This window comes from Mobula birostris, chromosome 3 (assembly GCF_030028105.1).
Source record: "Mobula birostris isolate sMobBir1 chromosome 3, sMobBir1.hap1, whole genome shotgun sequence".
Classification (NCBI taxonomy): Eukaryota; Metazoa; Chordata; class Chondrichthyes; order Myliobatiformes; family Myliobatidae; genus Mobula; species Mobula birostris.
In genome coordinates this window covers 213,949,857-213,975,057 of record NC_092372.1, presented here as the reverse complement: position 1 = coordinate 213,975,057, position 25,201 = coordinate 213,949,857, and the positions used below count along the sequence as shown (strand labels likewise).

Here is a 25,201-nt window from a genome sequence, read left to right as displayed (position 1 = left end):
AGACTTTTGCACAATACTGTATTTGTCAGGGTGGCATGGGTGTAGATACACCTAGCTCTGAGACACCAGACAGCGTAATTTGATACCAAACAATTGGTTTACTTTACGTTATTGATCATTACCAAATATCTCTCTGGTGCTTCCTGCTCCCTCCCCTCTCCCTTCCCCTTTTCCCAACCATGATTCCCCTCTCCCTGCCCCCTTCCATCTCTCAGTCCACAATGGAGACCCATATCACAATCAGGTTTATCATCACAAACTTATTTCATGATTTCTTTTTGTGGTAACGGTACAGTGCAATACATAAATTTACTACAGTACTGTGCAAAAGTCTTAGGCACCCTAGCTGTACTGTAAATCTAGAGCTAAAAGAGCAGGTGAAAGGTAAGATGTTCTGTGACAAGAGACTTTTTTTCCTGACAGCATATGGTCCTCTCACCATTTACAAGGCGCAATCAGGAGCGACAGGGGATAATCTCCAGTTGCCTGGATGAGTACATCTCAACTCAAACTCATCCAGGGCAAAGCTGTTGCCTGATTGGCAATCCATCCACTGCTATAAATGTATATTTCCCACCACTACCAGCAGTGTTTACAAAATGCACTGATGTTACTCAAATGGGTTGCTGTGACAGTTCCTTTAAAACCCAAGTCCTGTATCACAAAAAAGGATTATGTAGGCATTAAGCAGATGTGAAAATCACCACTTGCCATCTGCCCTTCCAGTTGCACATCACCCTGATTGGGGAATATATAGTTGAGTTTAAGACCTGGAGCTCCCTGTCAACTTCGTTGTTAGGTCGCATCTGGAACTTCCAGTTGGTGGATGATTTCCCTCTACGCCGCTCTGTCCTGACATCCCTAGTCTTGTCCAGCTTGGTCCAATCCTTGATGTAATCCAGCCACGTTGTTCTTTGCCTTCCTCTTCCTTTCTTTCCCTCCATCTTTCCATATAGCAAGTCTGACAAGATGTTACCTCTTTGCATAACGTGTCCACAATAAGCAACTTTTAACTTCATAATCTTCTCCAGCAGTATCTGTGGTCTATCAACTTCAGACAAAACCCTCTCATTTGAAACTTTCTCTACCCGGCTGATCTTCAACATTCGTCGTTAGCACCACATTTCAAAAGCATTAACTCGTTTCATGTCATCCTTCTTCAGGGTCCATGTTTCTGATCCATACCTCAGTACTGGCCATACGTAACACCCGAAGAAGCGGATTCTACTTTGGATGTCTACCTTTCGATTGCATAGTAGATCTTTTAGCTTCATGAACTGGATCTTAGCCATACCTATTCTCCTTCTCATCTCAACTCACATCTCCCATCATCTGTCAGACAACTGCCAAGATATTGAAATTTTCGCACCTGTTCAATGTCTCGTCCATTCACTTGTAACGATACATCATGAATGAGTCATTAGTGTTTGTTTTGCTTACCACCATTGATTTTGTTTTCTTAGGGTTGATTTTTAGTCCGTAGTCAAGGCTTTTCTCATTCACTTTATTCAGCATAATTTGCAGTTTGCTTTCGCTGTCAGCTAACAACGCGGTGTCGTCCGCATACCTGATGTTATCCACCTTCCGGCCTCCGATTGGAATACCTGTCTCCTGATGGTCGCATTCCCGAAAAATCCATTCTCCGTAGAGGTTGAACAGCGAGAACTATCAAAGGCACTGTAACCATTAACGAAAGAGTGATGATGATTAAAATCTCGGCTAAACCATTTGAGATTAACATCATATAGGTCTATGTGCCAACCACGGACTATGATGATGACGAAGTCGATACGGTCCACAGAGAAGTTGAAAAACTAATGAAAAAGACTAAAAACAACGAAGTAATTGTGATTCTTGGTGATTTTAATGCCAAAGCTGGCAGCGCGAGGGAAGTTTTGACTGTAGGATCCTTCGGGCTTGGGAAGAAGGCAAAGGCAAACCACTGCTGTAACTTGCCAAGTACATGATTTCCCAATATGTTAGTCTTAATAAAGGATCAAAAGAAAGACGTTAACGGAGCCATGAATAACAGTAGTGGACTCGTGTCCGGCAACGGTAGGAATGAGACCACCAGGGTCGTCATCAAGCGAAAACCTCATGTCAGGATAGCTACGTGGAATATTAGGTCTCTTCTTATATTCTTAAACTATAAAATGTGGTTATGGAAATGTGAAGACAAGATAAACATACTCGGACTATGTGAAGTGAGATGGACAGAAGGGGGGTGGCTCAAAAGGGATGATGGATACCAACTGATCTATTCAGGAGGAAGTGAACGTAAGCAGAGTTGGAATCTTGGTAGACAACGGAACAGCGAGAACTATCAAAGGCAGTGTATCCCTGTCAACTACTATGTGGAAATACCTTCGTCAGAAGAACATCGGTTGCTCAAATTCTCTTCCTCATGGTCAATCAGGGGTGGGAAATAATTTTGGCCTCGTCAGTGATCCCTTATCCAAAAATTGGGCAAATCAAAAATGAACTTTAAAGTTAGTTAAGTGTGACATTGTTGCAATTAATATAATTTTTTTCTTGCCTCATATGAAATGAATAATAATAATAGATTCTTCAATCACTGAATAATTTAATACTCTGATTTTTTTGAAACTATGTATTGGTGTAATTATGATTTTAATAATGATTTATTTGAAAATCAAATTAGTTATGACCCTTCAGGGTCAGTGCAGTAATAATTAGCGGTGATAAAATTACATTGATGCAGATTGAATAAGATTTTGAATAATGAGAAGCGAAATCCACTGTGTTAGATTAAAATAATTTTGATCCCAAATTTGAATCATTAGAATTTTGTGAGAGCTATTTAATGCAGTCGTCCTTTTGCCCTTTCCCTGTTGTAATTCCATAATCATGTGAGGTTTTCATTAGGTATTAGTTACCGCATGCACGTTGTCCACATTACCGTGTCTATTCCTGGTGATTTAACCTTTTAACCTTACTGTTCTAATTTTGCTTCTTTTGCTTATCTAGCTTTACCTTAAATGCACCCTTGATATTAAATGCACAGCAGGTTCTACTTGTGGGGTAATATGCTTTTACCTCAAGTTAGTTCTAAATCATAAATTCTTTTGTATTCCTGACCTTGCAAGTAGAAACTTCTCTATGTTCAACGTTGATTCGCTGGATTATTTTGAAATGATATCTTAGATTATTTTGCAGCAGAGTGAAAGATTAAAGGAATGAGGTGGTGATTATAGGTACATTTTTACTACTGTCATCAACTTCCCATGCAAAAGCCCTGCATCGTAACTGCACACAATTACATGCTTCATTCAAAAACATGAGGAAGTCTGCAGATGCTGGAAATCCAAAGCAACACATACAAAATGCGGGAGGAACTCACAGGTCAGACAACATCTATGGAAATGAATAAACAGTCGATGTTTTGGGCCGAGACCCTTCTTCAGGACTGGAAAGGAAGGGGGAAGTTGCCAGAATTAAAAGGTGGGGGGGGGGGAAACGAGGGGAAGATGGATAGCTAGGAGGTGATAGGTGAAGCCTGGTGGGTAGGAAATATAAAGAGCTGGAGTGGAAGGTATCTGATAGGAGAGGAGAGTGGACCATAGGATAAAAGGGAAGGAAGTGGGGCATCAGGAGGAGGTGATAGAGAAGTGAGAAGAGGTAAGAGGCCAGAGTGGGGAATAGAAGAAGAGGGGAGAAGAGAGTTTTTTTTTACCAGAAGGACAATGGATATTCATGCTATGAGGTTGGAGGCAACCCAGATGAAATATAAGGTGTTGCTCCTCCATCCTGAGGGTGGCCTCATCTTGGCACAAGAGGAGGCCATGGACTATTTCTGTAGATGCTACCTAACCTGCTGAGTTCCTTGAGCACTTTGTGTGTGTTGCTTCATTCAAATACCTCTCCTGTGTTATAACGAAGGATTTATATTTATATAGAATATAAACACAAAGGAGTAATGCTGTGGTTTTATAAGGCATTAGTCAGACCACACATGGCAGGAATGTGGGTGGTTCTGGGCTTCTTATCTAAGAAAGGAACTCTGCCATAGATGGTTCCAAGCCTGGATGTGAAAGGAGGAGGTTTGGGCTTGGGGCTAGCCACCCCATCCCACAAAAACCCAGAGCTACAGAAACACCAACAGAAGCACAAAGATATCATCTGTTGTAATGTGAACATTATTAAAAGTAAGTTAATACTAAATTAGTATAATAGGGGGGGGAATGGAGGGTTATGGGCTGAGTGCAGGTCGGTGGGACTAGGATAGGGTAAGAGTTCGGCACGGACTAGGGCAGAGATGGCAGAGATACACACACACACACACACACACACACACACACATTGGTTTTGCCGTTCTGGATAAAGTCGTTCTTTTGGGCATGAAATTATCAAGGGGTCCTTTCCAAAGTAGAAGTTACCACACCATCCCTGGGAGAGGAAGGATCTTGCAAGATGGGCTATACCTGGCGACTGCTTCAAAGACTGTCCCAGGACAGGGGACTCGAGTGAGCTGCTGTCAGTGGCCTATGCCCCAGTAGGAGTGATGGCCTTAAGAGGAAGAAGAATCAAAGAAGGGATGTGCTGGCATTGGAGAGGATCCAGCGGAGGTTCATGACAATAATCCTGGGAGTGGCAGGGTTAACGTATGAGGCGTGTTTGATGGCTTTGGGGCTTTACTCACTGGAATTTAGAAGAATGAGGGGGAGAATCCCATTCAATATTGAAAGGCCTAGTTAGAGTGGACGTGGAGAGGATGCTTGAGCAGCACATGCAAAATGCTGGAGGAACTCAGCAGGCCAGGCAGCATCCACGGAAAAAGATACAGTCAGTGTTTCAGGCCGAAACCCTTTGTCGACTGTACTTTCTGTACTTTTTTCCATAGCTGCTGCCTGGCCTGCTGAATTCCTCACGCATTTTGTGTGTGTTGCTTGGATTTCCAGCATCTGCAGATTTTCTCTTGTTTGTGGAGAGGATGTTTCTTATTTTGGGAGTCTAGGACAAGAGGGACAGCTTCAAAGCTGCTTCTATTGGCACATGTTTTTCATGGAAAACACAGTAAAAATAGACGTTCCCTCCTTACTAATCTGGTTATATGAAAGATAAAGTCTAAGTCTATGTTTCTTTTTCTTTCTCTCTTTCTGCCTCCCTGCGCTTTTCCTCAGCTATACAAAGCTTGGCTATGCAGGTAACACAGAGCCACAGTTCATCATTCCTTCATGTAAGTACTACAAAAGACTTTTAAACAAATATTTTCAGAGCTCTTTCACAGTTTTATTCTAATTATGCCCCCTAGAATAATTTTAGTCTAATGACATAATGTTTTCTTTTAATGTAGAGGATAAATACAAACTAAATCTTTTCATTTGTATCTGCTCCACTGTATAAGACTATTAAATAGTTCCTTAGATTGTGAGGTCAACAATAAATTGGACTCTTGACTCACAATCAACCTTGTTGTGATCTTGCACCTTATTGTTTACCTGCACTGCACTTACTCTGTAGCCGTTATACTTTATTCTGCATTCTGTTATTGTTTTACCTTGTTCTCCCTTAATACTGTGTAATGATCTGCTTGTGTGAATAGTATTTAAAGTTCAAAGTAAATTTATTATCAAGGTTTATATATGTCACCATATATAACCCTGTAATTCATTTTTGCGGGCATACGCAGTAAACTCAAGTAGCACAATAGAATCAATGAAAGACTGCACCCAACAGTTACGGACAATAACCAATGTGCAGAGGTCAACAAATTGTGCAAATATGAAAAAAAATAAATACATAAATAAGCAATAAATATCAAGAACATGAGAAGAAGGGTCCTTGAAAGTGAGTCCATAGGTTACGGGAACAGTTCAGTGATGGGACATATGAAACTGTGTGAAGTTATCCCCTCCGGTTCAAGGACTTCATGGCTGAGGGGTAATAATTGTTCTTGAACCTGGTGGTGTAAGTCCTGAGGCTCCTGTACTTGATGACCACAGCGAGAGAGAGCATGGCCTGGGTGGTGCAGGGTCCATGATGATGGATGCTGCTTTCCTGTGACATTGCTCCATGTAGATGTGCCCATTGGTGGGGAGGGCTTTACCAAGATGGACTGGGCAATATCCACTACTTTTTGTAAGATTTTATATTCAAAGGCATCCATACTAGACTATTATACAACCAGTCAATAAACACTTCACACATCTATAGAAGATTGTCAAAGTTTAGATGTCATGTCAAATCTTTGCAAACTTCTACGCTGTGCTCTTTTTGTAATTGTACTTATGTGGAGGACCCAAGACAGATCCTCTGAAATGAGTATTACAAGGTAAATGTTTCACTGTATCTCACTACGTGAAGATAATAAACAAATTCCAATATGTACACAAGATACATTAAAAAACGTGTTTTGGATGACACCCATACAGATCATTTCATTACAACAGTGCATCAAAGTAGTACCAGGGGAAGGTAATAACAATGCAGAGTAGAGTGTTACATTTACAGAGAAAGTGCAGTGCAGGGAGATAGTAAGGTGCAAGGTCATGTTTTAATTGACTTGAATTATGAATTGAAATAATAAACATAAGTTTATTAGAAAATGGTGTGTGATAGGGAAATTTCATGGCGATTTTCGTGATCAGTAGCCCAAAATTTATAAGATACACCTAAAGGTATTGAGGAAGCAAAATCTTTGTTGTCCAGTGTTATGCTGGCTGCTTTACTGAGGCAGTGAGAAGTAATAGACAGAATCCATGGAGGGGCGGCTGGTTTCTGTGATGTGCTGTGCTGTGCTGTGCTGTATCTACATCTGGGTGGGTGGTTTCTTTGATTTTTCTGGCTGCTTTACTGAGGCAGTGAGAAGTTAGAAGATTTAGCATACCATTCAAAATCTGTTCGCTCTGAAGATACTTACTTAGCAAAGTTTCTGATGTTGGTCTTATTTTCAATGTCTTCCTCCATACTTAATGTAGTTTAGGTCACTGCTGCTTCCCTCCATGCTCTACTCCACACTCCACTATAATATATAACCATCTCATCTTCTCTATGGACAATGGAATTTGACTTCTCTTTCATCCTTTCTCCACCCTACCTAGAGGTTTCTTTTAGTGGAATGGGATATCTTCTCTGATGCTATTCAACTATTAAAAGCTAGGAAAGATGCAACATTTGGTTGTTACTAACACCCTAAAATAACCATAAAAATTGTCGATACAATAGGATCTTTTAAGATCCTCTTAGATAGGTACATGGGGCTTAGAAAAATGGGGAGCTATGTGCTAGGGAAATTCTAGGCAGCTTCTAGAGTAGGTTACATGGTCGGCAGAACATTGTGGGCCAAAGGGTCTGTAATGTACTGTAGATTTCTATGTTCTATGTTCTAAAAATACTTCATGGTGTACAGCAAATTAGTGATTTATTAATAATTTAAATTATATAGCTTCAGAAGAACCATAATCAGGATTTTAATTGTTTGCCAGAAGTTTTCTTTCTTTGTGAGGTTCTTATTTTATTTTATACAGTCTTACTGTGAACCTGATGTTAAATTAATGTCATCTGTATCTCAACTTTAAAGACCATGTCTGGACCCTTTCAGGAAACCACTCTTTATCAAATGATAAAACCTTTACATACCATAATAAGAGTTTTTGCTCTCTTACGATAAACAAAATAGTTCAAATCTGATTTCCAAGATCATGGTGTCAGTTACTTTGCAGAAACAGTATTTTTCCATATAACAATATGACAATCATAGCACGGAAACAGGCCACCTCGGCCCTTCTAGTCCATGCCGAACGCTTACTCTCACCTAGTCACACCGACCTGCACTCAGCCCATAACCCTCCATTCCTTTCCTGTTCATATAGCTATCCAATTTTACTTTAAATGACAACATTGAACCTGCCTCAACCACTACTGCTGGAAGCTCGTTCCACACAGCTACCACTCCCTGAGTAAAGAAGTACCCCCTCATGTTACCCCTAAACTTTTGCCCCCAACTCTCAACTCATGTCCTCTTGTTTGAATCTTCCCCACTCTCAATGGAAAAAGCCTTTCTACATCAACTCTATCTATCCCCCTCATAATTTTAAATACCTCTATCAAGTCCCCCCTCAACCTTCTTGTTCAACCTTTCTCTGTAACTTAGGTGCTGAAACCCAGGTAACATTCTAGTAAATATTCTCTGTACTCTCTCTATTTTGTTGACATCTTTCCTATAATTCGGTGACCAGAACTGTACACAATACTCCAAATTTGGCCTTACCAATGCCTTGTACAATTTTAACATTACATCCCAACTCCTATACTCAATGCTCTGAATTATAAAGGCCAGCATACCAAAAGCTTTCTTCACCACCCTATCCACATGAGATTCCACCTTCAGGGAACTATGCACCATTATTCCTAGATCCCTCTGTTCTACTGCATTCTTCAATGCCCTACCATTTACCATGTATGTCCTATTTTGATTAGTCCTACCAAAATGTAGCACCTTACTTACTCAGCATTACTCAGCATCACCTTACTCAGCATTAAACTCCATCTGCCATCTTTCAGCCCACTCTTCTAACTGGCCTAAATCTCTCTGCAAGCTTTGAAAACCTACTTCATTATCTACAACGCCACCTATCGTAATATCATCTGCATACTTTCTAATCCAATTTACCACCCCATCATCCAGATCATTAATGTGTATGACAAACAACATTGGACCTAGTACAGATCCCTGAGGCACACTACTAGTCACCAGCCTCCAATCTGACAAACAGTTATCCACCACTACTCTCTGGCGTCTCCCATCCAGCCACTGCTGAATCTATTTTACTATTTCAATATTAATACCTAACGATTGAACCTTCCTAACTAAGATTCCATGTGGAACCTTGTCAAAGGGCTTAATTAGGAAAGGGAAAAAAGATTATGAGAGAAAGCTTGCAGGGAACATAAAAACTGACTGTAAAAGCTTTTATAGATATGTGAAAAGAAAAAGATTGGTTAAGACAAATGTAGGTCCCTTACAATCAGAAACAGGTGAACTGATCATGGGGAACAAGGACACAGCAGACCAATTGAATAACTATTTTGGTTCCGTCTTCACTAAGGAGGATGTAAATAATCTTCCGGAAATAGTAGGGGACCAGGGGTCTAGTGAGATGGAGGAACTGAGGGAAATACATGATAATAGGGAAGTGATGTTAGGTAAATTGAAGGGATTAAAGACAGATAAATCCCCAGGGCCAGATGGTCTGCATCCCAGAGTGCTTAAGGAGGTAGCCCAAGAAATAGTGGATGCATTAGTGATAATTTTTCAAAACTCTTTAGATTCTGGATTAGTTCCTGAGGATTGGAGGGTGGCTAATGTAACCCCACTTTTTAAAAAAGGAGGGAGAGAGAGAAACCGGTGAATTATAGACTGGTAAGCCTGACATCGGTGGTGGGGAAAATGCTAGAGTCAGTTATCAAAGATGTGATAACAGCACATTTGGAAAGCGGTGAAATCATCGGACAAAGTCACATGGATTTGTGAAAGGAAAATCATGTCTGACGAATCTTGTAGAATTTTTTGAGGAAGTAACTAGTAGAGTGGATAGGGGAGAATCAGTGGATGTGGTATATTTGGATTTTCGAAAGGCTTTTGACAAGGTCCCACACAGGAGATTAGTGTGCAAACTTAAAGCACATGGTATTGGGGGTATGGTATTGAAGTGGATAGAGAATTGGTTGGCAGACAGGAAGCAAAGAGTGGGAATAAACGGGAGCTTTTCAGAATGGCAGGCGGTGACTAGTGGGGTACTGCAAGGTTCAGTGCTGGGACCCCAGTTGTTTACAATATATATTAATGACTTAGACGAGGGAATTAAATGCAGCATCTCTAAGTTTGTGGATGACACGAAGCTGGGCGGCAGTGTTAGCTGTGAGGAGGATGCTAAGAGGGTGCAGGGTGACTTGGATAGGTTAGGTGAGTGGGCAAATTCATGGCAGATGCAATTTAATGTGGATAAATGTGAGGTTATCCACTTTGGTGGCAAGAACAGGAAAACAGTTTATTATCCGAATGGTGGCTGATTAGGAAAAGGGGAAGTGCAACGAGACCTGGGTGTCATTGTACACCAGTCATTGAAAGTGGACATGCAGGTACAGCAGGCGGTGAAAAAGGCGAATAGTATGCTGGCATTCATAGCAAGAGGATTCAAGTACAGGAGCAGGGAGGTACTACTGCAGTTGTACAAGGCCTTGGTGAGACCGCACCTGGAGTATTGTGTGCAGTTTTGGTCCCCTAATCTGAGGAAAGACATTCTTGCCATAGAGGGAGTACAAAGAAGGTTCACCAGATTGATTCCTGGGATGGCAGGACTTTCATATGATGAAAGACTGGATGAACTAGGCTCATACTTGTTGGAATTTAGAAGATTGAGGGGAGATCTTATTGAAATGTATAAAATCCTAACGGGATTGGGCAGGCTAGATGCAGGAAGATTGTTCCTGATGTTGGGGAAGTCCAGAACGAGGGGTCACAGTTTGAGGATAAAGGGGAAGCCTTTTAGGACCGAGATTAGGAAAAACTTCTTTACACAGAGAGTGGTGAATCTGTGGAATTCTCTGCCACAGGAAACAGTTGAGGCCAATTCATTGGCTATATTTAAGAGGGAGTTAGATATGGCCCTTGTGGCTAAAGGGATCAGGGGGTATGGAGAGAAGGCAGGTACAGGGTTCTGAGTTGGATGATCAGCCATGATCATACTGAATGGCGGTGCAGGTTTGAAGGGCCAAATGGCCTACTCCTGCACCTATTTTCTATTTTTCTATGTTCCTAAAAGCCTTACTGAAGTCCATATAGACAACATCCACCGCATTACCCTTGTCAACTTTCCTTGTAACCTCTTCAAAAATTTCAATAAGATTTGTCAGACATGACCTTCCATGCACAAATCCATGTTGACTGTTCCTAATCAGACCCTGTCTATCCAGATAATTATATATATCATGTCTAAGAATACTTGCCATCAACTTACTCAACACTAACGTTAAACTCCCAGGCCGATAATTGCTAGGTTTACTCTTGGAACCCTTTTAAAACAATGGAACAACATGAACAATACGCCAATCCTCCAGCACCATCCTGGTTTCTAATGACACTTGAAATATTTATGTCAGAGCCCCTGCTATTTCCACACTAACTTCCCTCAAGGTCCTAGGGAATATCCTGTCAGGACCCGGGGACTTATCCACTTTTATATTCCTTAAAAGTGCCAGTACTTCCTCTTCTTTAATCGTCATAGTTTCCATAACTTACCTATCTGTTTCTCTTACCTTACACAATTCAATATCCTTCTCCTTAGTGAATACCAAAGAAAAGAAATTGTTCAAAATCTCCCCCATCTCTTTTGGTTCCACACATAGCTGTCCACTCAGATTCTCTAAGGGACCAATTTTATCCCTCACTATCCTTTTGTTATTAATATAACTGTAGAAACCCTTTGGATTTATTTTTACCTTACTTGCCAAAGCGACCTCGTATCTTCTTCGCTTTGCTGAACATCTACGCTCCGTCCGCCAGAGAAAGCAGGATCTCCCAGTGGCCACACATTTTAATTCCACATCCCATTCCCATTCTGACATGTCTATCCACGGCCTCCTCTACTGTAAAGATGAAGCCACACTCAGGTTGGAGGAACAACACCTTATATTCCGTCTGGGTAGCCTCCAACCTGATGGCATGAACATCGACTTCTCTAACTTCCGCTAATGCCCCACCTCCCCCTCGTACCCCATCTGTTACTTATTTTTATGCACACATTCTTTCTCTCACTCTCCTTTTTCTCCCTCTGTCCCTCTGAATATACCCCTTGCCCATCCTCTGGGTTCCCCCCCCCCGGTCTTTCTTCCCGGACCTCCTGTCCCATGATCCTCTCGTATCCCTTTTGCCAATCACCTGTCCAGCTCTTGGCTCCATCCCTCCCCCTCCTGTCTTCTCCTATCATTTTGGATCTCCCCCTCCCCCTCCAACTTTCAAATCCCTTACTCACTCTTCCTTCAGTTAGTCCTGTCGAAGGGTCTCGGCCTGAAACGTCGACTGCACCTCTTCCTAGAGATGTTGCCTGTCCTGCTGCGTTCACCAGCAACTTTGATGTGTGTGGCTTGAATTTCCAGCATCTGCAGAATTCCTGTTGTTTTCGTATCTTCTTTTAGCTTTTCTAATTTCTTTCTTAAGATTCTTTTTACATTCTTTATATTCCTCGAGCACGTCATTTACTCCATGCTGCCTATATTTATTGTAGATATCTCTCTTTTTCCGAAACAAGTTTCCAATATCCCTTGAAAACCATGGCTCTCTCAAACTTTTAACTTTTCCTTTCAACCTAACAGGAACATAAAGATTCTGTACCCTCAAAATTTCACCTTTAAATGACCTCCATTTCTCTATTACATCCTTCCCATAAAACAAATTGTCCCAATCCACTCCTTCTAAATCCTTTCGCATCTCCTCAAAGTTAGCCTTTCTCCAATCAAAAATCTCAACCCTGGGTCCAGACCTATTCTTCATAATTATATTGAAACTAATGGCATTGTGATCACTGGACCTGAGGTGCTCCCCAACACATACCTCCGTCACCTGACCTATCTCATTCCCTAACAGGAGATCCAACACTGCCCCTTCCCTAGTTTGTACCTCTATGTATTGCTGCAAAAAACTACCTTGCACACACTTTACAAACTCTAAACCATCCAGCCCTTTTACAGTATGGGCTTCCCAGTCTATGTGTGGAAAATTAAAATCTCCCACAATCACAACCTTGTGCTTACTACAAATATCTGCTATCTCCTTACAAATTTGCTCCTCCACTTCTCGCTCCCCATTAGGTGGTCTATAATACACCCCTATAAGTGTTACTACACCTTTCCCATTCCTCAATTCCGCCCAAATAGCCTCCCTAGACTAGCCCTCTAATCTATCCTGCCAGAGCACCGCTGTAATATTTTCTCTGACAAGCAATGCAACACCTCCCCGTCTTGTCCCTCTGATTCTATCACACCTGAAGCAACGAAATCCAGGAATACTTAGTTGCCAATCACACCCCTCCTGCAACCATGTTTCACTAATAGCCAGCACATCATACTTCCAGGTATCAATTCATGCTCTAAGCTCATCCACCTTATAATGCTCCCAGCATTAAAATACATGCATTTAAGAATTTTTCCACCTCTCACTCTCTGTTTATCACTAACGGTGCAAACAACTTTATTTTCTTTTTCTTCCTTCTCCCCTACATCTGTTCCTACATTCTGGTTCCCCTCCCCCCCGAATCTAGTTTAAATCCACTGGAGCCTCTCTAGCAAACCTACCTGCAAAGATATTGTCCCCCTCCAGTTCAAATGTAAACCGTCCCGCCGGAACAGGTCCAGTCTTCCCTGGAAAACTGCCCAATTATCTATAAATCTGATTTTCAGCAGCTGTTTGGCACAGTGTGTGGCTTCAGTACCTGAAGTCAAGTGCATAAATTCTGTCAGAGAGTTTGGAACATCTGCTGTTAGTATGCACAGTGTTCCTGTAGACAGGGAAAATACATACAATGTCTCAGTACAGTGGGTTGGAAAAGACTACTTGATGGCTGCAACAGCAGTGAAGAGGAATAATTTTGGATAAAGATGAAAGGGTGTAAGATGATAAACAAAATTTGTGACCTAATGGAACCTTTTTAGCTTTTAATAACAGATAATTTGGAAGTTGCCTACTAGAAAGCAAATGTGGCAACTACAGTAACACACCTTTAGTAGAGTTCACTGCACTCTTCTCATCCAGTATAGGGAAGGTGAGGGGGAAAAGTTCCAGGGTCAGGGAACTGTTCAGAACAAGAATAGCTGAGGACATTTCAAATATACATAGTTTAGTGCTGAGTTTTTAGAAAGCTGGAATTTGTATTTGTTTATTATGGTCATATGTACCATGATATGGATTTCAGCAAAGTATATGGATTTCAGCAAGGCATTTGATAAGGTACCCCTTGCAAGGCTTATTGAGAAAATAAGGAGGCATGGGATTCAAGGGGACATTGCTTTGTGGATCCAGAACTGGCTTGCCCACAGAAGGCAAAGAGTGGTTGCAGACGGGTCATATTCTGCATGGAGGTCGGTCACCAGTGGTGTGCCTCAGGGATCTGTTCTGGGACCTTTACTCTTCATGATTTTTATAAATGACCTGGATGAGGAAGTGGAAGGATGGGTTAGTATGTTTGCTGATGACAAGGTTGGAGGTGTTGTGGATAGTGTGGAGGGCTGTCAGAGGTTACAGCGGGATAGGATGCAAAACTGGGCTGAGAAGTGGCAGATGGAGTTCGACCCAGATAAGTGTGAAGTGGTTCATTTTGGTAGGTCAAATATGATGGCAGAATATAGTATTAATGATAAGACTCTTGGCAGTGTGGAGGATCAGAGGGATCTTGGGGTCCGAGTCCATAGGACACTCAAAGCAGCTGCGCAGGTTGACTGTGGTTAAGAAGGCATACAGTGTATTGGCTTTCATCAATTGTGGAATTGAATTTAGGAGCCAAGAGGTAATGTTGCAGCTATATAGGACCCTGGTCAGACCCCACTTGGAGAACTGTGCTCAGTTCTGGTCGCCTCACTACAGGAAAGATGTGGAAACCATAGAAAGGGTGCAGAGGATATTTACAAGGATGTTGCCTGGATTGGGGAGGCACTGAGGAGTGCAGTAGAACAGAGGGATCTGGGAATACAGATACAAAATTCCCTGAAAGTGTCGTCACAGGTAGATAGGGTCGTAAAGAGAGCTTTTGGTACATTGGCCTTTATTAATCAAAGTATTGAGTATAAGAGCTGGAATGTTATGATGAGGTTGTATAAGGCATTGGTGAGGCCGAATAACGAGTATTGTGTTCAGTTTTGGTCACCAAATTACAGGAAGGATATTAATAAGGTTGAAAGAGTGCAGAGAAGGTTTACAAGGATGTTGCCGGGACTTGAGAAACTCAGTTACAGAGAAAGGTTGAATAGGTTAGGACTTTATTCCCTGGAGCGTAGAAGAATGAGGGGAGATTTGATAGAGGTACATAAAATTATGATGGGTATAGATAGAGTGAATACAAGCAGGCTTTTTCCACTGAGGCAAGGGGAGAAAAAAACCAGAGGACATGGGTTAAGGGTGAGGGGGGAAAAGTTTAAAGGGAACATTGGCGGGGCTTCTTCACACAGAGAGTGGTGGGAGTATAGATTTAGCTGCCAGATGAGATGGTAAATGTGGGTTCTTTTTTAACATTTAAGAATAAATTGGACATACACATGGATGGGAGGTGTATGGAGGGATATAGCCTGTGTGCAGGTCAGTGGGACTAGGCAGAAAATGGTTTGGCACAGCCAAGAAAGGCCAAAAGGCCTGTTTCTGTGCTGTAGTTTTTCTATGGTTTCTATATTTTGTCTTCAGATTTGACCTACCACTTCACACTTTTCTGGATTGAAATCCGTTTGCCACTTGTCAGCCCAGATCTGCATCCTATCGATGTTCCTCTGTAACCTCTGACAAACCTCCAGACTATCCACAACGTCCCAACTTTTGTGTCATCAGCAAACTTACTAACCCACCGTTCTATTTAATAAGGGAAGCTTATCAAATGCCTTACTAACATCTATACATACTACATCCACTGCTCTACTTACATCAATATGTTTTGTTACCTCCTCAAATAATTCAATTAGGCTCATAAGGCATGACCTGCCCTTGACAAAACCATGCAAACTATCCCCAATCAGATTATGTCTCTCCAAATGCTCATAAATCCTGCCTCTCAGGATATTTTGAAGCTATCTAATCATCCAAATATGGGTGAATGCAGATGAATTATAGTCCTGGACTCTCAGCTCTTATTTTACCATCTACTGAACAATCATGGCCTGTTTCTTGGAAAATATTTTAGAACCAGAATCAGGTTTTGGCCCGAAACGTCAACTGTTTATTTCCTTTCAAAGATGCTGCCTGTCTTGCTAAGTTCTTCCACTGTTTTATGTGTTGCTTCATAGTTCCAGCATCCACAGCCTCTTGTTCTTGTTTCACGAAGTTCACTGTTTTGTGGCAACAGTACAGTGCAAGATATTAAAAAATGACTAAACATTACAAAGATAGACAGTGTAAAAGACGAAGAGCGAGGTAGTGTTGAACAGTTCATAGACAGTTCATCAAGGTGTTGGGCCCAGGATATATCCTCTGAGATGCTGATGCCCAAGAACTTGAAGCTGCTGTCAGTTTCCACCACCGGCCCCTTGATGAGGGCTGCAGAGTGTGTTCCTGACTTCACCTTGCTGAGGCTACAATCAAATTTGTTTGCTGACAGTGAGTGTGACGCTGTTGCAACACCACTCATATAGCCGATTGTTCTCACTCTTGTCACCATCTAAAATCTCCAACACTGTGTCATCGACGAATTTATGGATGGCATTTGAGCTGTACCTAGCCACACAGTCATGAGTGTAGAGAGCGTAGAGCAGTGAGCTGAGCACACATTCTTGAGGTGCTGCTGAGTTGATTGTCAATGTGATCCACACTGACTTTGATATCTCTATAAGGAAGTTGATGATCTAGATTCAAACAGGGTTACAGAGTCCCAGGTTTTGAAGCTTGTTGAATAGGACTGAGGCGATGACAGTTGTGAACTCTGAGCTGTAATCACTAAACAGCAGCCTGACATAAGTTTTGCTGTTGTCTTGGTGCTCCACAGCCAAGTGGAGAGGCAATGAGATTGGGTCATCTGCAGAGCTGTTGTGGCAGTAGGCAAATTACAGCAGGTCCAAAATCTTGCTCAGGCAGGAGTTAATTCTAGCCCATGACCAGATTCTTAAAGCACTTCGTCACAGTAGATGTGAGTGCTACTGGGTGATAGTTGTCCATTTCATTTAACACCTCTGTGATTTCAAAACACATCTCAATCCTTGTCGAACCTATCGAGTTTATTGCCTTCAAGTTTGATTTTTCACCTCCAGTTCTCTGTTTTGTTGTTTTATTTAATTTAGAGATACAGTGCAGAATAGGCTCTTCCAGTCCTTTGAGCTGCATTGCCCAGCAATGCAAATCTGATTTAACCCTAATCTAATCACAGGACAACTTATAACAACCAATTAACCGACTGGATACGTCTCTAGAGTGTGGGAGGAAGTCGGAGGACCCGGAGAAAACCCAGGCATTCCTTGGGGAGGGGTCTCCTTACAGAGTATGCAAGGATTGAACTCTGATGTCCAATGCCCTGCGGAGTATTATCATTGCACAAACGCTGTGCTACTATGGCGCCCATGTGGCAATTTTATTGCAGCTGGCTACCTTCTTGATCATAAAAAACCTGTAGGTGCTGGAGATATGTCAGCCTGTGGCCTTCTCTATGGCCATGATGAAGCCACTCTCAGGTTGGAGGAGCAACGCCTCATATTCTGTCTGGGTAGCCTCTGACCTGATGGCATGAACAATGATTTCTCTAACATCCGATTATTTCTTCCCTCTCTCCCTTCTCTCTTTTTCCATTCCCCATTTTGGCTCACCTCTTACCCTTTATCTTCTCCTTACCACCTCCCTCTGGTTCCTCTCCTCCTTCCCTTTCTCCCATGGTCCACTCTCTTCTCCAATCAGATTCCTTTTTCTTCAGTCCTTTTCCTTTCCTGCCTATTACCTCACAGCTTCTTACTTCATCCACCCTCCCTCACCTACTTAGCTCCACCTATCACATTCTAGCTTGTACTCTTCCACCCCCCACCTTTTAAAGGCCCAAATATCTTGACCTCCCTCTATGAATCTCTTTGCAGTCCTCTCTTTCTGTACCCTCTTTTAAGATGCATCTTTCAAAATCTTTTTCTCTTGAGCAAGCTTATCATCATTTCCCCTGAAGTCTCTGCTTGGCACAGTGTCAAATGTTGTCTAAAACTTGTGAAGTGGTTTGAGAGATCTTAGCTGATTTAAAACTATTTTTTTTATATATATCCCTGCCATTGCTTTCAGTTGATAAACAGCTCGGTACACCATCAATAGATTTGTCTGGATCACATTAAACATCTTGTGGTTACGCTGGTCAAGTTCATCAAGAAATGATGTATGTTAAATTAAGAACCAGCTTCTCTGAACAAATGATCTTTGTGTACTGCCTTCTCCACCTTCTCCACTTTTGTCTTGATCAATGCATGTGTGGAACTAATGGTTTCATTTGTCACGAATGTCATGGCTATTTATATTCTTCACATTGGACAAACTTCCCATAATACTCTCTGCTGATCTGGAGCTGACACTGGATATTTCTTTAACTTTTCTAGCTTCTGGCCCTGCTATCTCTTTAACACATTATTAGTCTTTTGAACCTATTCCGGCTGAATAGTTGACTAACCAGTTTCCCTTAACATAGAATGTAGAACATTACAACACAGTCCAGACTCTTCAGCCCATGATGTTATACTGTCCTTCAAGCCTACCCTAAAATCAATCTTATCTTTCCCTCCTACATTGCCCACCATTTTTTTTTATCATTCATATGCCTATCTAAGAGTTTCTTCAATACCCTTAATGTATTTGCCTCTACCATCACCCCTGGCAGGGAATTCCATGCACCTACCACCCTCTGTTTTTAAAAAAAGCCTCTGAAATGACATGTGACATTAATAAACCAATAAACTGTAATCTGTGGAAGTCTTAGCCTCAGGCAGCCGTGGAGACCAAGTCTTTATATGTATTTAAGGCAGAAGTTGATGGATTCTTGATTGCTCAGGGCATGAAGGGATAGGGGAGAAGGCAGGAGATTGGAGCTGAGAGGAAAAATGGATCACCAGACTTCGATGGGCCAAATGACCTAACACTGATCCTATATCTTATGGTCTTCTAAACATCACAAAGTCCATTGCAACCAGTGAGGAGATTAGCTGTGACATCCTGAGTCCCCAGTCCTTGCCAAAAAGAAGCTCCCCATCTCCAACCTCTATTTTCTATTCAAAATCCTGGAACTTTGCAGCCTGCCATATCCATGGAGGTATGTGCACAAAAATCTTTGAGGGTGGTAGGATAAATTGAGAAGGCTGTTGATTACTAAAAAGCACAAGGTCCGAATATCTAAGAAAGGATGCTGGCATTGGACAGGGTCCAGAGGAGGTTCATGAGAATGATCCAGGTAATTAAGGAGTTAACATATGAGGGGAATTAGTTGGCTCTGGGCCTGTACTCATTGGAGTTAAGAAGAATGAGGGGGTAATCTCAGTGACACTTATTGAATATTGAAAGGCCTGAATAGAGTGGATGTTGAGAGGGTGTTTCCAATAGTGGGATAGTGTCATAGTGTCAGAATAGCGGACGACCTCTTAGAACAGAGATGAGGAGGAATTTCTTTGGCCAGAGGGTAGTGAATCTGTGGAATTCATTGTCACAGACTGCTGGTGAGGCCAAGCCTTTGGATATGTTTTAAGTGGAGATTGAGAGGTTCTTGATTAGTAGTGGTGTCAAAGGTTAAGGTGAGAAGGCAGGAAAATGGTGTTAAGAGGGAAAATAAATCAGCCATAATCAACTTGCAGAGGAGACTCGATGGTCCAAATCGCCTAATTCTGCTCCTATGTAGTATGGTCTCGGCATCATGGTTTTATATGGATGTGAAGAGTACAAAAACAAGAAAGTTATGCTGAATCTTTATAATGCATGGACGAGACTCCAACTAATATCTTCAGTTCAGGTCTCCACACTATCAAGCTGTTGTCAGGGCTTTCAAAAAGCTGCAGACATGTGCTGTACTGATAGTAGAGGTGTTTACGAAAAGCTGCAGACATGTGCTGTACTAGAGGTGGAAGTTCCAAGCTGACCTTGGAAAATTTTTGATGAAGGTATTTGATGTCAGCGTTAATTTTGACAGAGCAATATTGAGAAGCCATCCATGGTGATCCAGACTGGTTGCAACTCTGCCTGATATGGAAACACCAATGCCCAAGACTGGAAAAGCCTACAAAAAAATGGTGGATGCAGCCAGTCCATATCAGGAAAAGTCCTCCACACCACCGAGCACAACTACAAGAAGCACTGCCACAAGAAAGCAGCATTCATCCTCAAGGACCCCCCAACAGCCAGGCCACGCTCTCTTCTCAGTGCAGCCATTGGGAAGGAGGTATAGGAGCCTCCAGTCCCATGCTACCAGATTCAGGAACAGTTATTACCCTTCAACCATCAGGCCCCTGAATCAGTGTGGATAACGTCACTTACCTAAAATAAACACTGAACTGACTCCACAACCTATGGACTCGCTTTCAAGGACTCTACAACTCAGGTTTTCAGTATTATTTATTTATTAAAACCAGTTGCTTTGGGCAGATGGGGTATGTCAGCCATGGCTGGCAGCTCAGCTAGGAGAAGGAAAATTTGGGTCTCAAACCTCCACTGCCTGCTTATGGGGAAGGCTTTGGGAGTAAATCCTGAGGGAAAATTCCAAAGCTAGAGTCCCTAAGGCAGTCCTAAGTTGAATTCAATGCTGACTAGCAACTCCTGTGACACTGCTGCATGCTGCATGGGAGACAGCTTGCTCTTCATATCGTACTGCCCTGGCTTGCGTATCACATAGACAACTAGGACACAACATCCATGGTCTTTTTTACATTGGTTGTTCATCACTCTTTGTGTGTAGTTTTTCATTGATTTGATTGTTTTTTATGTTCTACTGTGAATGTCTGCAAGAAAATTATTCTCGGGTTAATATCTGGTAACGTATATGAACTTTGATAATAAATTAACTTTGAACTTTGACAGAAAGGTTGGGTAACCGGAAGGTACAGTTAAGATTAGAAGCGCCTTAAGGTTTTTCTTTTCACACAGCAAGCAGTTATGATCTTGGATGCTCTCCCTCAAGGGATACTGGAAGTGAATTCAATATTATCAAAGAGAATTTGGAGGGTGTGGGGACAGGGTCAGAGTTTGAGGCAAATTGCATAGTTTCAATCACAATGGGGCAAATCAGAATTAGGTTTATTATCTGTGATACATGTGGTATGAAATTTGTTGTTTTGCAATAGCAGTACAGTGCATTACATTAAAAAATACTGTAAGTTACGATAAGCTTTTCCCGATCTTGTATACCAGACGGTTAGAATTCTCTCCATGGTACATCTGTAGAAAATTGCAAGTGTATTACCAGATCTCCTCAAGCTCCTAATGAATGATGGCTGCTGACATGCTTTCTTCATAATGGCGTCAAATGTTGGGGCCAGGATAAACCGTCAGAGATGTTGACACCCAGGAACTTGTGGCACCTCACCCTCTCCACTGCTGACCCCTCACTGAGGACTAGTGTGTGTTCCTTGACTTCCCCTTCCTGAAGTCCACAATCAATTCCTTAGTCATTTAGCTGCTGATATCATGCAATGATTTTGCTTTGGTAGTGTTTTCTTAAGTTTATGTGAGTTTAGTTACAACTTAAAATCATTATATCAAGAATTTTCATTTATCTCGAAATCTTTGAAGTACTTGGTTGCCAAAGTTCACTTTAGCACAAGACGGCTAATTTTGACCTAGGGTATATTGTTACAGATCAAGTCCAGTTATGCAGCTTTTAACACGCCCAGCTCCTTTTAGTGAAAACATTTCCTTCAATAGATTTTCACTTTATTCAGCTGGACTGAACAAACATGATAACATGTTATAGTTGGCTTCTAGCACTTGGGTACATCAGTTGCCATAGTTACCTTGAACTGTCAGATTTTTAAGAGGCTGTCAAATTGCAATAACAGTGATGCATTAACACTGTTTAAGTGGATGTAATTGATTGGATGCAGGTTCGTATTGACCTCCTGAATATTGTATCTCACCAGGTATAGCTATCAAAGAGTCAGCCAAAGTAGGCGACCATGCACAGCGCCGATTAGTGCGGGGAGTGGATGACCTAGACTTTTATATAGGAGATGAAGCTGTAGACAAACCTACATATGCCACCAAGGTAATTAAAACATTCTGTTTTCCTTGCTGTCATTACATTGCAGGAGACAAATTAAAACTACTGCATTTTTAAAAAGTTGTAAGCCAACATGTTCTACAAATCACAGTGACAGAAAATCCTTTGTGGACAAATTTTCTTTCATTTCATGTGTCATTATTGTAATCCATCGGGGCTAGGCCATAAAACCATAAGGCACTGGAGTAGAATTAAGCCATTCAGCTTCACCATTCCATCATGGCTTTTATTTCTTAGAGATACACCACAAAACAAGTCTCTTCCGGCCCAACAAGCCCACGCTGCCCAACTACACATAGTGATCAGTTAATCTACTAACCTGTATGTCTTTACAATGTGGGAAGAACCCGAAGCACCCAGAGGAAACTCACACGGTCACAGGGAAAATGTGCAAATTTCTTACAGACAGCTGTGAAATTGAACCCGGGCTGCTGGTACTGTAATAGCATTAAGCTAATGCTATATTAAAAAAATGTGAGGGAAACTTGACAAATAGTGGTCTGCTTTCTTTCAAATGGAAAAGAAAGAGGTTACCTATGACCCTATCACTTTGTATCCCAATGCAGGTAACAAGAACACATTTTGGAGTGTATTAGTACTGTTGCCATATGAACAATATAATTGAGGGAGGAAGGTTACAAACAATTCCTAAAACAGGAATTTTAGTGCAAATGCTCTAATTGAACAAAAGTTCACTTCTGCCTCAGCATGTACTTCTCTTCAATAGATTCAGCCCAAGGAACTCTTAATGTTTTCCCTTTGCCGCTTGTGCTAGGTAACCATAATGCTGGAGACTAGGGTGACAGAGAGCAAGTATGAAAAATCTGCACAGGCTTTCAGGATGGATTATGACTAGCCCATTGTCCAAATTTGCCACCCACAGTGGCTACCTGCTCAAGAAACAGAGGGGTGGCTGAGTTGACCTTGGAACCCGAGAGATATCCAACAAACTAGAGTACACTAACAAAAACTGGGCCACAGCTCGTGTATTCTGAGTGTCTGCCGCCGGAAAGCCCTACTGACCTTTTGCCTCCTCATCATTGCTTATATTGTTTATAAACTGTTTATAAATGCTTCTCTGATCAGAACATTTAAATTTTTTTTAAATAGACCTTGCAATTAAAACAAATTTATTAATAAATTCAGTTCAATTAAAATGTTATATATTTTGCTAAATGTTTTAATTAAATAGAAATACTTGAAATTACATTTTTGCTCATGGTCAGGAGTCCCATTCAAATAAATGGATTACTTCGCTAATGCTAGCCAACCTAGCAACCTAGCTGAGGGGGTTGGATGCAGTGTTCATGTTCCTCTGTAGGATTCTACAGAATGGTTGGATAAAGGCATGTATAATCTGGCCAAATAAAATTCTAACGATGTAGATGGTTACAATAATTTCAACTGATGTATGGAGCAGGTCATTTGAACCACTAGGGAAAGCTTCTGAAGAAGTGGCTAAAAATGCTTATTGTGTTTGTGGGTGGATGGAGGTCGAGTATTCTGTTGTTTGCTTGATATGGATGCTCATTGTGTTAGAGACTGTTCTCCAAAGGGCTGTGCAGGATCAATTTTCAATGCATTGGCAGGGAGAATGGAATTTGCTGGAACCTGATTGCATGAACATTTAAATATAGAAAGTCATCCTCAACCACAGCACTAATTGCTGTTTTGCAGGGACTGGGCATTATTCCAGAACTGTTTTCAGTAGCTCACTGTCAATGAACTGAGCATGATAATGATGATCTCATCTCAGTATTGCTCTCAGCACATTATTCGTAGCATTCAGAGAGAATAGCAGAAATGGATTTTCTCCCATCACCAGCCAAAGATGAGCTATTGGCCTCTGTAGCTGCATGGAATTTGTAAAGTCTCAACAGGAATCACACAGGAAGTTAGTACTGAAGGAAAGTTTGGGAGTAGAAAGGTTGAAAGGGAACAGAAATTGGGCTGAGCCAAGTTAGGCATTACTTCATTCATCAGCTCAACGTTCAACATAATCATCCCCTCCAAGTTATTGTCAAGCTTAAAGACCTGGGTCTCTGTACTGTACCTTCCTTTGCACCTGCATCCTTAACGTACTCATCGGTACAGCTCAATCAATACAGATCGGTGACAACATCTCTTCCTCGTTGACTATTAACAAAGGTGCACCTCAAAGCTGTTTGCCTAGATCCCTGGTCTGATCTCTTCAAACCCACAACTGTGTGGCTAAGCACCATCTACATGATGACACCACTGTTGACTGAACAAAGTCACTGGAGGGATGTAGCTGGTAGATATGAAGTACTCTTCTATTCGACAAAGTGAGCCACAGCAGGCATCAAATTGAGACCCTTTTGGAGGAAGAGGCCTGCTTGACCCAATATTACATGATAGTTTATATGCTAAAGATCAAAGGTCAATTCTATATTTACAATGTATCTACATTGCTTTCTTTGAATTACATATAACTTTCACACCTCCATCCTTGCACCCATGCTCCAGACAACCGAAATAAATGTTCATCCACATTGTCTGGTTTTTCAATTAACAGCTCTAGGAACCTATTGTCCAGAGCTGCAATTTAAATTTAATCTACAGTCCATGTTCAGGTCTACAGATTGGTGGCTGAAGTTAATTGTTGAAACTAATATCTTGCTATACACCCTAAGTCTAGAATGTGCTGTAACAAGCTGAAACATGGGTGGTGCAGAGCCACTCTATAGGTGTGAGATAAAACACCTGGTTGAGTGTTGCCGTGAAAACAACCTCTAGTTCAGCGTCAACCAATCCATTGACTTCCAAAAGGGGAAGTCAGGAGGCACATGCCAGCTTTCAATGGTAGCTCAGAGGTGAGAGACATTCTGCATCTTCCTTGGTGTTAACCTCTTGGATGAACTGCCCTTGCACTAGCACATAGAAGCAATCATAAAGAAGGTTTCTCTACTTCCTTAGATGTTTAAGAAGATTTGGAATACCATCAAGTACTCCAACAAACTTCTACCAATTCACTACTGAAAGTGTCCTGATTAGCTGGCATCATGGACTGGTATGGCAGTTGCAATTCACAGGATCACAAGAGGCTGGCTAGAGTAGTGGATGCAGTCTAGTCCATCACATGCATAGTTCTCCCCACCACTGAAAGCATCTACATGAAGTGCTGCCTCAAGGAGCTATCTATCATCAAAGATTTCGACCTTTAAGAGCATGCCCTCTTCTTGCTGCTGTCATCAGGTGGGAGGTACAGAGCCTTGAAGTCCCACACCACCGGTCTGGGAACAGGCAGTTCTCTACAA

At 41.6% G+C, this 25,201-nt stretch overlaps 1 protein-coding gene across 4 annotated transcripts in view; it reads left to right on the top strand.

Annotated features, from left to right (window-relative positions):
- LOC140194786 (actin-related protein 3B) overlaps positions 1–25,201 on the top strand; it is a 113,163-nt gene that overhangs the window by 9,829 nt on the left and 78,133 nt on the right. Inside the window, exons 2-3 of one of the 4 annotated variants that reach the window (XM_072252066.1) lie at positions 5,142–5,197; positions 21,784–21,908. The exons of 1 other annotated variant lie outside the window; for it this stretch is intronic. In XM_072252066.1, the coding sequence (XP_072108167.1) occupies positions 5,142–5,197; positions 21,784–21,908 (181 nt within the window). The remainder of the gene's footprint in view (positions 1–5,141; positions 5,198–21,783; positions 21,909–25,201) is intronic. 2 more of the 4 variants (XM_072252070.1, XM_072252068.1) reach the window with 2 other exon arrangements.